This window comes from Caloenas nicobarica, chromosome 24, assembly GCF_036013445.1.
Source record: "Caloenas nicobarica isolate bCalNic1 chromosome 24, bCalNic1.hap1, whole genome shotgun sequence".
Taxonomy (NCBI): Eukaryota; Metazoa; Chordata; class Aves; order Columbiformes; family Columbidae; genus Caloenas; species Caloenas nicobarica.
This window is the reverse complement of record NC_088268.1, coordinates 1850853-1863804: the sequence shown is the minus strand read 5'-3', so window position 1 is coordinate 1863804 and position 12952 is coordinate 1850853. Positions and strand designations below refer to the sequence as shown.

General features: G+C 47.2%; 1 protein-coding gene across 2 annotated transcripts in view; it reads right to left on the bottom strand.

Annotated features, from left to right (window-relative positions):
• Positions 1-12952, bottom strand: part of MYO1D (myosin ID) — a 148469-nt gene that overhangs the window by 96290 nt on the left and 39227 nt on the right. Inside the window, exons 5-12 of one of the 2 annotated variants that reach the window (XM_065651116.1) lie at positions 12492-12545; positions 11512-11607; positions 10338-10454; positions 9014-9217; positions 7731-7876; positions 7531-7645; positions 4450-4620; positions 732-946 (exon numbers count right to left, since the gene is read on the bottom strand). In XM_065651116.1, coding sequence (XP_065507188.1) covers positions 923-946; positions 4450-4620; positions 7531-7645; positions 7731-7876; positions 9014-9217; positions 10338-10454; positions 11512-11607; positions 12492-12545 — 927 coding nt within the window. In that variant the 3' untranslated portion in view covers positions 732-922. Of the gene's footprint in view, positions 1-731; positions 947-4449; positions 4621-7530; positions 7646-7730; positions 7877-9013; positions 9218-10337; positions 10455-11511; positions 11608-12491; positions 12546-12952 lie in introns of those variants that run through there. The other variant, XM_065651115.1, reaches the window with a different exon arrangement.

The window sequence follows — 12952 nt, the reverse complement described above, 5'->3', positions numbered from 1 at the left end:
GAAACTACAGTTATTCCACTTCATATATGCACGTGTAGATGCAAAATACAGTTGTAACACTACTTTACAATAGTTTTTTTCATGGATGTGTTATAAGAATATATCTCTGTACAAAATCGAGAGGCAAGAGTCTTATTAAACAAATATTATCTCAGAAACACCATTAAGCAAAAAGAACATTTGTGCATGTAGAGAAACATTGCACCTACGAGTTAAATTATGACTTTTTTTGTCTTCTTTTTTTTTCCATTGCAATATCCCTCCTCAGCAAAAAAAACCCCAACAAACGAAGTGATCAAAATAAGACGGTTACAATAGCAATGCTTGTTCTGTCCCAAATCCCTCTAGATCATCCAACACCCCTTCCCATCACATCCCGTCACCACGAGGATGATGTCGAGTGTTCCCCGCGGCCGCCGTTCGGTAGCACTGGCCATAATATCCTCAGTTCCTTCAGGAATAACAGAAGCCAAAAAAATCCATCAGGCTCAGCTTAATTAAAAAAGAACAAGATAAAAATGAGGCTTTTGAAGCCAAAAGGGGCAGGTAGATGAATTAAGTCTTTGAGGGAAGCATGGGCACCGTTTTGCTGTTCAAGAACTAGGAGGCGACAGATGTAACCTCAAATGGAAAAGGGAGGTAGGAGGAAAATGGGAAGGAAGAAGCTCTTCACCTGAGTATCTAAACTGTGGAATTCTTCGTCCTTTTTTTTAAAAAAAATGAAAGAAACTATTAAGGACACCAGCCTTGATTCAGGAGGTTCCTGGACTGCAGATCACTGGAGACTGGGCACCTATCGAGTTACTGTTATGTGCTTGTCCCATGTTCTTCTCTCACTTGGACACTCACTGTTGCCTTGCATCTTGGAAGATACTCTGTCAGGTGGACTAGAACGGACCTGCTGATATTCTTCCCTTCACAGTCAGTTTGTTGAGATTGACGCTTTCTACAATTGGAAGATTCATAGACCGTGTTTCACTGCACTTGATCCTTTGAAAGTATAAGACTAACTGAAAAAATCAGAACTTACGGAGGTCAAGACAAATGAACCTGTGATGTAGAGAAGCACTATCGGAACCTAGATTAGCATTAACCAATTCAGAGAAGAACAACCCACACTCTCAGAACATCAAATTACGCCGCAAATACTCCTAGCAGAAGCGTTTGCCGATATTTTTCCTGGTAGGTTTGGCTTCCAGCAGGACACTCGAGCAGGCGGCGGTGGATCGGCCACGCAGCACACAAATTAGGCCAGTGCTATGTAGGGCACGGCCACCCCGCGGAGCTCAGCGCGCTGCACAGGAGCAGCCAAGTGTGAACGGGCTGGAAGGTGGGAGCTGCTCCCACAGAATCCCAGAATGTCAGGGGTTGGAAGGGACCTCGAAAGCTCATCCAGCCCAATCCCCCCGCCGGAGCAGGAACACCCAGCTGAGGTTACACAGGAAGGTGTCCAGGCGGGTTGGAATGTCTGCAGAGAAGGAGACTCCACAACCTCCCTGGGCAGCCTGGGCCAGGCTCCGGCACCCTCACCAGGAAGAAGTTTCTTCTCATCTTTCAGTGGAACCTCCTGTGTTCCAGTTTGCACCCATTGCCCCTTGTCCTATCACTGGTTGTCACCGAGAAGAGCCTGGCTCCATCCTCCTGACACTCCCCCTTTCCATATTGATCCCCATGATCGAGGTCACCCCTCAGTCTGCTCTTCTCCAGCTCAGAGCCCCAGCTCCTCAGCCTTTCCTCACACGGGAGATGCTCCACTCCCTTCAGCATCTTCGTGGCTGCGCAGGACTCTCTCCAGCAGTTCCCTGTCCTGCTGGAACTGAGGGGCCCACAACTGGACACAATATTCCAGATGAGGTCTCACCAGGGCAGAGTAGAGGGGCAGGAGAACCTCTCTGACCTACTGACCACCCCCTTCTCATCCCCCCAGGTCCCATTGCCCTTCCTGGCCACAAGTGCCCAGTGCTGGCTCATGGTCACCCTGCTGTCCCCAGCACCCCCAGCTCCCTTTCCCCTACACTGCTCTCCAACAGACCACATCCCAGCACACAAGCTTTAACTCCTTAGGGACAGCTTCGATCTGCGCTGAGCTCTGCAGGGTCTGGACAGAACTACCGCAGCAAAAGCAAAAGCAACTGATGCCACAAAATCAAGTGGTTTGGTTTCATTCCCGCTTAGGGAGCTCAGGTGCCCTGCAGCAGGCATAGATGGGACTGAGGAAGATATTTTGGGTACCAGTAAAGGACATCTGCAAAAATGTGAGGAGGGGGGAAATAATTATGATGCTGAGAGTTCTATGGGTCGATTTTTTCAAGGCTATATTGACTTGAACTAGAAATTAGCAAGCCAGGAAGATCCATCATCCCCCCCATAAACATTATTTATAGCAGCATTCCTTGTTTCCCTCCTGTCTGTGCAAAGGCTTTTCTGCCAATGCCACCCCCTGCGGAGAAATGCTGCCACCGGCAATGTTTCCTTTTCATGTTTCCTGTGCTGCAAAGGGACTCCTGAAGGTAAGGACTCAAACAGCTGGAATTTTTTTCTTTTTCATTTTCATTTTATAGCCTCCCACGTGCTTTATGAAACCCAGTCCTCTCCCCCGTTGTATCAAAGCATCACCTGCTCTCTCCGTGATGGATCCACCTTTGCAGACACGGGGCCAAGGACAGAACAGACACCGAGCTGCTTTCTCTAGAGCTCCCATCTACCGACTAAACCGCTCCAGAAACCACTTCCCACCCCACTGCAGAGGATTTCGAATCCATCCCCACAGGCCTCACTATTCACAATCAGCAGCACTACTAAAGCAAGCAATTTGCATTAAGATGCAGAAACACAGATTAGGCTTCATGAAAATACTTGTCTTCAGGTGAGTTTGCTCAGAACATGCTGTGTATCTGCTGCTCGAGCACGTGAAGTTGTGAAATGGAGGTTATTGCGTCCCCCCCAGCCAGGACAGATGTGGCAGATGAGCTGCCAGGTGTGCTGCAGCAAAAGGGCACTTCAGGAGAGCCACATCTGGGAGGAAAAAGTGGTTATTTTCTTGTCATCCCAGCCTCTACCCAGACAAAGCACATCTATTGTTTCTGTTCAGCCTCCCCGAGGCCGCCTTTAGCACATATCTTATACAACCAGGCTAATTTTGTATTTCTGACCTACATAAACGGGTGTGCTGGGGTGGGAGGGAGAAGGGGGAACCAGCATTCTGAATGATGCATTGCAAACGTTTCCCGGTAGAGAGACATCAGTAAATTAAAGGCCCTTATTTGATTACTCGGTGTGAAAGATTCTCAAATTAATCAGGCTGGTGATCGTGTGTTCAATCTGCTGCCAAGTGAGGAATAAATAAAGCCTTTTAATTCGTGCGTTGTACCCAAAACAAAGCAAGTCGAGGGGCCTGGGTGATCATAGGTACAATCTGAGACGAGCATGTTTTGCAGCCAATGATGATGAAAAAAAGAAAAAAATCACAGCGCTGTAATAAAGCAGAAGTGTGAATAATTTCACTGTCACTACGTATTAGAGCAGCCTGGGAAGAACGTCACGTGGGTTGAAACCGGGCATCGATTGGGTACAAATGACATCATGATATGTCAAGGCACGAGCTCTTTTATATCCAGAATAAATCTGATCTCACATTGGACATACTGGAGCTCCCTCTGCCGGGTACGGAGCCGCACAAGGCGCCACCGAACCCACACTGCTCTGGATTTAGGGGCTGCTGCTCTCATTGAGCAGAAGAGGAAATTTGACGGCCGCAAATATTGGTTTGGGGATATTCATTTTAGAGGCACAAATACAAGACAGTGTTCAGTAAGTACAACACAACCACAGAGCTGTTCTCTGGGCAGCAGTGCAGACGGCAGATTTCTCAGCATCCTCAGTTTCCTGCGCTGGGTTTCTCACTAAATCTTTAGCCAAAACCCACCCTTGCTGAAACCCTTGGCTGTTCGGAGCCTGAATTTGCCTCAGCTCCTGCAAACTCTCAGGAATCTGGCAGACAGAGCACACGTTGCCCGTGATTCACCTTCCTGCAGAAACATTTCACCAAGCCTTTTGAGAGAGAAAGATATCTAGCTAATTAACGTGCTAATTAGCAGCAAGACCTTTTGTGTTAATTAGCAAAAAAAAAAAAAAATGTTGCAAGAAGGCCACCATGTTAGTTGTCATTTAAGTGAAATCTGAACTGAAAATGCTGGCAATGATCAGGCCATTATTTGGGGACAATACAAAAGACCAGCATTTGGTTTAGAGGGACACAAAATGTCTGTGATATAGTATTAAAAAATTGATAGCTACATGTATTAACTAAAAAAACACTTTTTGTCTCTCAATGGCACTGATTCCAACCGCAGCGAGTCTTTTTCCTTATTCCACTCCATCTAAAAATATAGCAAAGGCATCACATGGAGGAAAGCAAGCGAGTTTGGGGAGTCCGGGGGAGCAGGTTACCTTTCTGCTGGAGAAATGCGCGTGTTTCCCCAGCTTGTTGTTCAGAGCCTCCAGGAACATCTCGTCCGTCACTTTTCCAACGTTCATGCAGGCGTCGTCCAGAATGGCGATGATCCCTTTGTGCTGCTGCTCCACCAGGTCCACGATGACCTGGTTGTTGAAGTAATCTATCTGTAAAAAACCACAGAACAGGTATATTTGTGATGTTGGTCAGTGGAAAAGGAGCATACCAGTGTTGAGCTGATGAACAGAGAAAACGGGGCCCACCGTTCACAGCAACCGGCTGTGGCAGATGCACTCGATCCCCCTCAGCCAAACCAGCAGCAGTTTGGTTCAGGCTCCAGAGGAGGGAAAGGCCTGAGCCTCAGCCAGGCCCAGAACTCCTTCCAGGAGACCCACGGGGAAGCAGAATGGGAACCGAACACCGGGAACTTGTGGGCACAGGGAGTCTCGTGCAGACTTTTCCTACTGTGTGCAATTTGACTACGAGTCAACCACTTTATTCTATAAATACAACAGCCTGGATGAGTCCCCTTTGAGCTCTCCCTGCTAAATAAGTGAGCTGTATGGCAACGGTTTTACTACTCACAGGTCAGTGGATGAGCCCAATTTAAGTTCAATATTAATCATTTAGCTTAAGTAGATGCACACTAAGTGTAATGGATTATTTAGGGATATAAGGTTGTATGATCTTCAATACACTCTTTGCTTCATGTTACCTGGTAAGCTGGATTTGCTAAAATTTTAAGCTGTAAAGTCCTGCTCATATTTACCAAAAGCAACTACAAACTACACTGAACACTTATAAGATAAGGTCTATTTTGCACTTCACTGAGAAGAACGGATTTATTCAGACAAAGCAGTATCTGCAAGGCTATGGGCCATAAACAATGTCTACAGCTGAACAAAACAAAGGCCCATGTGGAATCAGAGAAGATCCAATGAGAAGCAAGAAGGCCCAAGTGAAATATTCCTATTGGACTGAATCATGGTGTGAATGGTCTGTAAAGATACAAAAGTTCGTAGTTTCCTATGCTCAGGTGGACCTCTGCGCAGGTACCCAGCTTGAGCCATCCCTCCTGCTATTCCACTCCATTAATTTCTTTTTTTTCCTAAGATTTTTGTCTCCTGAAAGTCTGCTCTGCACACGATTATAAGGCCTCGCCTGAGAGTTTGCCTCTGGAGCTCCAAGACACGGCCCCTGGTGCAAATGTTTATCAGGGAGGGAATGTTTGAACGTTTGCTTCATGAATGGGTACGGGCATCTGGAGAGAAGGCCAGCAGCATTCGGCGTGGCATATTTCCCCCATGCAGTAAATAACAGAGTGAATACGCCACCGAACTCTTTTAAGTCGCGCTTCTCTTTAAGAAATCTAAATATTGTTCTGCAGTAAGCGGAACCCTAAATTACTGCTTCGCGACACCAGCTTTCAATATGTTGATCGCTAACTCCAAATTAACAGGCTGCTCCTCTGCCACTGAACGGCAGAGCAGGGGATCTTCCAAATGCCTCACACGAATCTCAAGGCCTTTGCTAAAAATCAACTGGTGCAGAACACACTTTAAAATGTCTTTAAAAATTCAGCCGTGCACAGTCCCACAGTGAAAACTGCGTATCTCGTCCTCTGAATTATGAAATTTGAACAGAACTCAAGATTTTGATGAATACATTTGAATATAACTAGAAAAATACATAAGCGCTCAGAACAGAAACACATGGTGGTGTGTGTGGCATCGCACAGATGCCACCATGTGTTTTACCTCAGACCTGGAATCGCTGATTTTCCCAAACCATGGCAAATATGGAAATGTCGTGAGATAAATGGTCAGCTTCTCGCACAGCCTGATCTGCAGCCAGCGAGTCCGACAGCACAGCTGTCTGGACACACAGATGTCCTGGCGACATCGCCGGGAGCACACGTGTGGAGTCACTTGAGATGTGGGACTCGTGCTGTTCCTGCCCTCAAACCGCGCTCTCCCTCCCTCACTGCTAAACTGAGGAAGTGTGGACTGGACGATCAGGTAGTGAGGTGGACTGGGAACGGGCTGAAGGAAAGAAGCCGGAGAGTTGTGGTCAATGGGGCAGAGTCCAGTTGGAGGCCTGTATGTAGTGGCATGCCTCAAGGGTTGGGACTGGGACCAGTACTATTCAATACATTCACCAATGACTTGGATGAGGGAATAAAGTGACTGTCAGCAAGTTTGCTGATGACACCAAAATGGGAGGGGTGGCTGGTGCTGGGAGGCTGTGCTGCCATCCAGAGACCTGGACAGGCTGGAGAGTTGGGCGGGGATAAATTTAATGAAATAGAACAAGGGCAAGTGTAGAGTGTTGCATCTGGGCAGGAACAACCCCAGGTTCCAGTATAGGTTGGGGAACGAGCTGTTGGAGAGCAGTGTAGGGGAAAGGGAGCTGGGGGTGCTGGGGACAGCAGGGTGACCATGAGCCAGCACTGGGCCCTTGTGGCCAGGAAGGGCAATGGGACCTGGGGGGGATGAGAAGGGGGTGGTCAGTAGGTCAGAGAGGTTCTCCTGCCCCTCTGCTCTGCCCTGGTGAGACCTCGTCTGGAATATTGTGTCCAGTTGTGGGCCCCTCAGGTCCAGAAGGACAGGGAACTGCTGGAGAGAGTCCAGCACAGCCACGAAGATGCTGAAGGGAGTGGAGCATCTCCCGTGTGAGGAAAGGCTGAGGAGCTGGGGCTCTGGAGCTGGAGAAGAGGAGACTGAGGGGTGACTCATTCATGGGGATCAATATGGAAAGAGGGAGTGTCAGGAGGATGGAGCCAGGCTCTTCTCGGTGACAACCAGTGATAGGACAAGGGGCAATGGGTGCAAACTGGAACACAGGAGGTTCCACTGAAAGATGAGAAGAAACTTCTTCGTGGTGAGGGCGCCAGAGCCTGGCCCAGGCTGCCCAGGGAGGTTGTGGAGTCTCCTTCTCTGCAGACATTCCAACCCGCCTGGACACCTTCCTGTGTAACCTCATCTGGGTGTTCCTGCTCCGGCGGGGGGATTGGACTGGATGAGCTTTCGAGGTCCCTTCCAACCCCTGACATTCTGGGATTCTGTGAAATCACTCACATGCTTCCAGGGAATCCCCTCTCGCTGGTACTCCTCCTGCTCCTGCTTTAGAACCAGCTGGATAAAGAGCTGCTGGAGCTTTTCATTGCAGTAGTTAATGCAAAATTGCTCAAAACTGAAAAAAAAATGTAACAAAAAAGGGTGATGAGTTTTCTGCGAAAGGTGAAGGCACAGGATGGTGCTTTAACAATGTGGCTCACCTGTTATTGTCAAATATTTCAAAGCCATAGATGTCCAGGACGCCGATGACGGTGTTTTTCCCATGTATTGTGGTGTCATAGTTCTTCACTTCAATGACATCATTGATGTGTGTCACAATCCAACAAAAGAGGCGCTCGTATATCGCCTGCCAGGAAACAAATGCTGAGGAATTTTTTCTGCATCTGTCCCTGTTCTTTCTGGTAAACGCGACACAAGGTGCTACAAGGCGTAATTCAAGATGCTGCAGTAACTACACAAGCGCTACAGATAACAGTCTGCTAAAAGTGAACAGCTCCTGACAGGAAGAAAATAGTCTATGAAAATATATTTTGTTCTTTGTCCCAAAACTCATTTACACAAAGTCTAAATCCCAGTGAAGTCACTAGGTACAGTAGATCCCCTGGTTTGGTTCCACTCTGCTTTTGAGCTCCCTAATAACTTCCATACTTGAGAATTATTTAACAACATTGAACAGCAAGTTGGAGTTCATTTACAGAAACCTAACAACTGAATGCAACAGCAGCAAAATGTTCCTGCTCACCTTTCGAAAAGAAAATATTCTGTAGGCATAGGTATCTTTGACATCTACACATTTAAAATGTACTGTGAAGCTGTGCAAACATATAATCTTTGGAAAAAAAGTCAAGTTAATAATGAAGGATCCCCCGACTTCATCTTTTCTTCCCTTGTAATTTGATTTCTTAGCAAAGGAAGGACAACTGTCACTCCTTTGCTCATCAGTATCCACCTTTCAAAGTAACGACAGCACTTCGGGTTTCCAGGCTAGGTTCAGGATGTTACTGCTCCACTCCCTGCCCTTTGAATTTAACTGCTAAGGAAATAAACCCCCTGTGTTTCCCCAAATATTCACCCTGTGCAGGCATTCCTTTTGCAGACGCCAGCAAGCAGCTCTGCCCTGTTTCCTGCTGGCTGTGGTGGGTGCCGTGTCACCCCAGGAGACGGCGGGTGCTGTGTCACCCCAGGGGACGGCGGCTTCTGCAGCCCCCGCAGAATGCAGGAGCGCACATGTTCAGAAAGAAATCCGTGTGAAACACAGATTTCCTGCATCTCAGCAAGCTCTGTACCTATTGATCCACCCAGGAATCCTACCGGGACTTGAGCACTGAAAAATGCGCAATTATGAAGACAATTCAACATCGAATGCCTCTCTCAGGCATCGCCGTTCTTTGTTGCACTCAAACAAAAGGCAAAAGCAAAAGAAATGAGTCCGAGTTACTGTCACGCACAAAATCAGACGCAGAGGAAGGAAATTCCAACTCACTTTTGCAAAGGCATCTCTGCCATAGGTGGCCTCTTGTTCAGTGTGTTGTTTGTCAATCACGTCCCGACCTGTAGCCACCGTTCGAAACAAAAGAGCCTTCTCCACCATGTCAGCTTTTGTTGACAGCAAGTCTGCGATGACAGACACGACTTTGCCATTTTCTATCACGGGCGTATCACCATCCACAGAAAACTTCAAGTTCCCCTGCAATAAGTAGCAAGAAACAAGATCTCTCAATGTTAATTATGAATATGAATCGGTACACCCCAAGGTCACCCACATTCCACCTGCTATTCAAGTCGGTAAATCTCTCAAGATATTCGAAGGGTGAGCCTTGTGTATCCACATACCCACAAAGCTCCAACGTCAGAGGAAGCAGCAAAGCCTGACTCAAAGAAAAGCATTGCCACTCAGTGTCCAGTGGAGCTTTTGGGGAAAAAACTACATCAAACACTTCCAGAGGTTTAACCAAACACTATCTCAAGATTCAGAATCTAGAGGTGGGCAAAGACGTGCAGTATCCAAATGCTTGGTGCAGTATTTCACCTTCACTCGCCACAGAAACGCCAGGTTCTTATTGTAATGCTGTTGCTTACAAAGGTAATTGAACATTCCAGGGAAGATGGCGCGGCAGCACGGCTCACAGCGCACTGCCACAGCGGCTTCCTTACCAAACACCAGGATTAAGTAGCGATACCACTGCGTGATGTGTGGATGTCCTGGCTGGGCTCTGCCTCCGCTCCTTCCCCAGCACCGGGGCACAACTGCTCCAAGGAGGAGACAGAATTGGAAAGAAACTGAGTTTTCTCCACCACCTTCCTGCGGAGACTTAAGAGCTGAGCCACAGGGACCTGCGCAGGGGAGGACGCTCTGTGGGTCCCAGGAGAACGCGGGTGAAGGAAGGACTTCTGTAGCATCAGAATGCAGAGAATTAAGGTCTTCTGCATCCAGCTGTGCTCAAGCCGCCACCATGAAGTGAGGCACCATCCTCCCAGCAAAACCACAGTGCTGCTAGACCTTCCTACCCCTCACTGCTAAACCAAACCGATTCCTGTTCAGAGCATTTCATAGCTCCCAGTACTCGGTGGTGTGTCTGCTTTGGGATCTGGAATATGCAGGAATAAACGTGATCTCCCATCATGACTGCAGTGTCCTGTTTCACCAAGGAATTTCACTCACCACTGGGAGCTGTAAACTGGAGACACTTTTCCAGCCAACAGATCTTCCAGCTGCTTCTGCAGCAAGAAAATCGGAGCTGCTAGAAGCGCGAGTGTACTTGAGCCCTCCTGAAGAAGCGTCTGCCCATCCTGCGGGCAGGACTCACCAAGTGAAGGATGGCGGCCACGATTCTGTACACAGTCTGAATCTCCTCCTGCTTGAAGCCAATGACTTTCATGGCATCAGCTACGGCTTTGAACTCTGCACCGTCATTGATGGAACACTGAGGGGAAAGAGACGTTCGGGACATGAGGGGATTGATGGAAATCAGCTGTGAGAAAGCAAAGATTTTGCAGGCCTACAAGAATAGATTTGTACTTTGCTATTTTTCAGATGTCATGAGATTTTTCAGCTTATTCTCATGCCCTCCCATAAGCTTACACTGAACCTCGCACTGTATACACCAATACTTGCACCAATGATACACAGAAATCCATCGCAGCACGATTAAACAGTTCAGTACCTTCCTAGTGCAATTTATTGTGAAAAAGTAGAAGCGATTCATAAAAAAGTCAGAACAACAGTTACAAGTATTGTGGCCATAGTCCCTCTGAGTGGAAGCTGCAGAGCACCAGCAATAAATTTCTGGTCACCAAGATGAGCCTCTGTCCCCTGCCCTCCCACCCATCTGGGTTTTTTTCACTGCAGATTTCTAGAGAAACTGATCAAGTTGTCTGAGAAGGTCTGTGGGTTTGTTTGCCAATGAGCATCTATCTCAAGAAAGTCATCAGGAAATCAGGGAGCCTTTTGTCTGGACAATGCTAGAGACAACTCCAGAGGGACGTGAAGTGTTCAGGATCTTGTTGTCCTAAAAACTTCAGGGTTTGTTCCCTTCTTTCCTGCTCAGAAGTCCCCCAAGAGAGGGCAAGTATGCAGAATGAATGCTGCAGTAACTTCAATGCTCCTGCTGTAAAAAAAATGAGTCCTTCCGGCTCTTTGGTCCAGAAAGCAGCTTAAGTTACCCATTACGAAGCGTGAAGAGTCTGACACTGGTAACGGGTCAAATATCTGTGCCTGCATTTATTACCAGAGGTGGTGTCTCTCCTGCTCCGTTTGACTGCTTTCTGCACACAGACACAAGCGCAGCACGCACAAGTACACATAGGCCTGTCTTCTGGAGGCAGAAACTCCATTAAAAATAGCATAATGGTGTAATGTTTCCATACTCATACCATAAATATTGGTCTCAGCTTTTGCTAGCTCAGCAGTGCTTCAAGCATTTCAAGAAGCATTTCTAATTTTAAGACAAGTTACCTCTAAGTCACTGAGCGCACCCTCACCTTTAGCTGTGCCCCAGGACAGATGTAGTTGTAGGCAGACGCGTCCTTCTGAAGGTGCAGAGAACGTAACATCTGGTCAGACCCTCCCTGCAGGAGCTGTACAAAGAACATTTGAAGAAATGGTGAATAAAAAAAAATACATCCTTCCTTTTTCTCTTTCTTACTCATCTGCTCGACAAGCAAAACCATAACAACATGAAATTGCTGCTATAGAAGAATCAGCTGCAGTATCTGGAGTCACAAGTCACCATCCCTGGAGGGGTTGAACAGACCGGAGATGAGGTTCTCAGGGACATGGGGCAGTGCCAGGGCTGGGTTACGGTTGGACTCGATGGTCTCGAGGGGCTTTTCAGCTGTTTACAGCTGTGACATGTCACAGATGGCTCCTGGCAAGGACTTCCCGACATGGAAACGCCACGTTCCTGAGAAAGGTGCTAACGTGCCGGCCTGAGCACTGGGCAAGCGGGAAATAAATAAACCAACCTCCGCTCCCCTCACTGCGAAACTGAGAATAAAGGTTATACTAATAGGCCGACATTTCCCCCAAAGGACGCACAGGGCAACCACCGTACAATGTGGAAGACATTAAAAAGAACCCAAAGCAAAAAATTAAAGTCAACTTGGTGTCATAAATTACTTCCATATGGACTAAAGGCCTCCAGAGAAAATAGAGGGATTAGACTTATTACAAATAAAACAGTGAGTCAAAGTCCCGTGTTCTACCATATTTGTTTAGTTAGCCTCCTTTTAAGTTTACAAATGTGTTAATACGGGACTGGAGGATAGACAAAAATAAATCTTCCCATGCTCCTTCCCCAAAGCAGACCTCTGCAAGGAACTAGAGAATGTAACATCACCCAAGACGCAACAACAAGAGAACCCTTTGCAAAACACCCGAGAGGGTGAAAGCTTGAAATATTTTGCCTATTGTGTCCAGGAAACTTTTAAATAGTCATTTGTTGCAGCAAAGGAATACAAACCTGGTAAAAAGAATGAAAGCTGCGTTCTCCTGGCTGCTGCACAATCACACGAGACTGGAAGGGAAGAAAATACAAGATGGGTGTTTGTGGGTGTGGACAGCCTGTTATCCAACCTTTAGACAGCAATATGTGGGGTTGCGATGGCCAGGACACTCCCAAACTCAGCCAATCTTGCAATGAGTCTGTTAGGAACAATATTTGTGAGGCACGACCATGGAGTTTGAAGTCTAGAATCAAAAAGACCAGCTTGGGTACCAGCTACAACATCCTGCTTCCAACCGGGAACCCTCTGGGGTAACCACAGAATCGCTTTCATGGAAGAGTCAAATAAAATATCATTTTAGGATAAGAGTTATTTAATCACTGGAAATAAAACCCCACTTCTCCAAGCCCAAGACAGGCTGGTAAACAGAACGCAGCGACCACACAAGTGATGGCTCTGCTCTGTTTTAGGGAGCAAG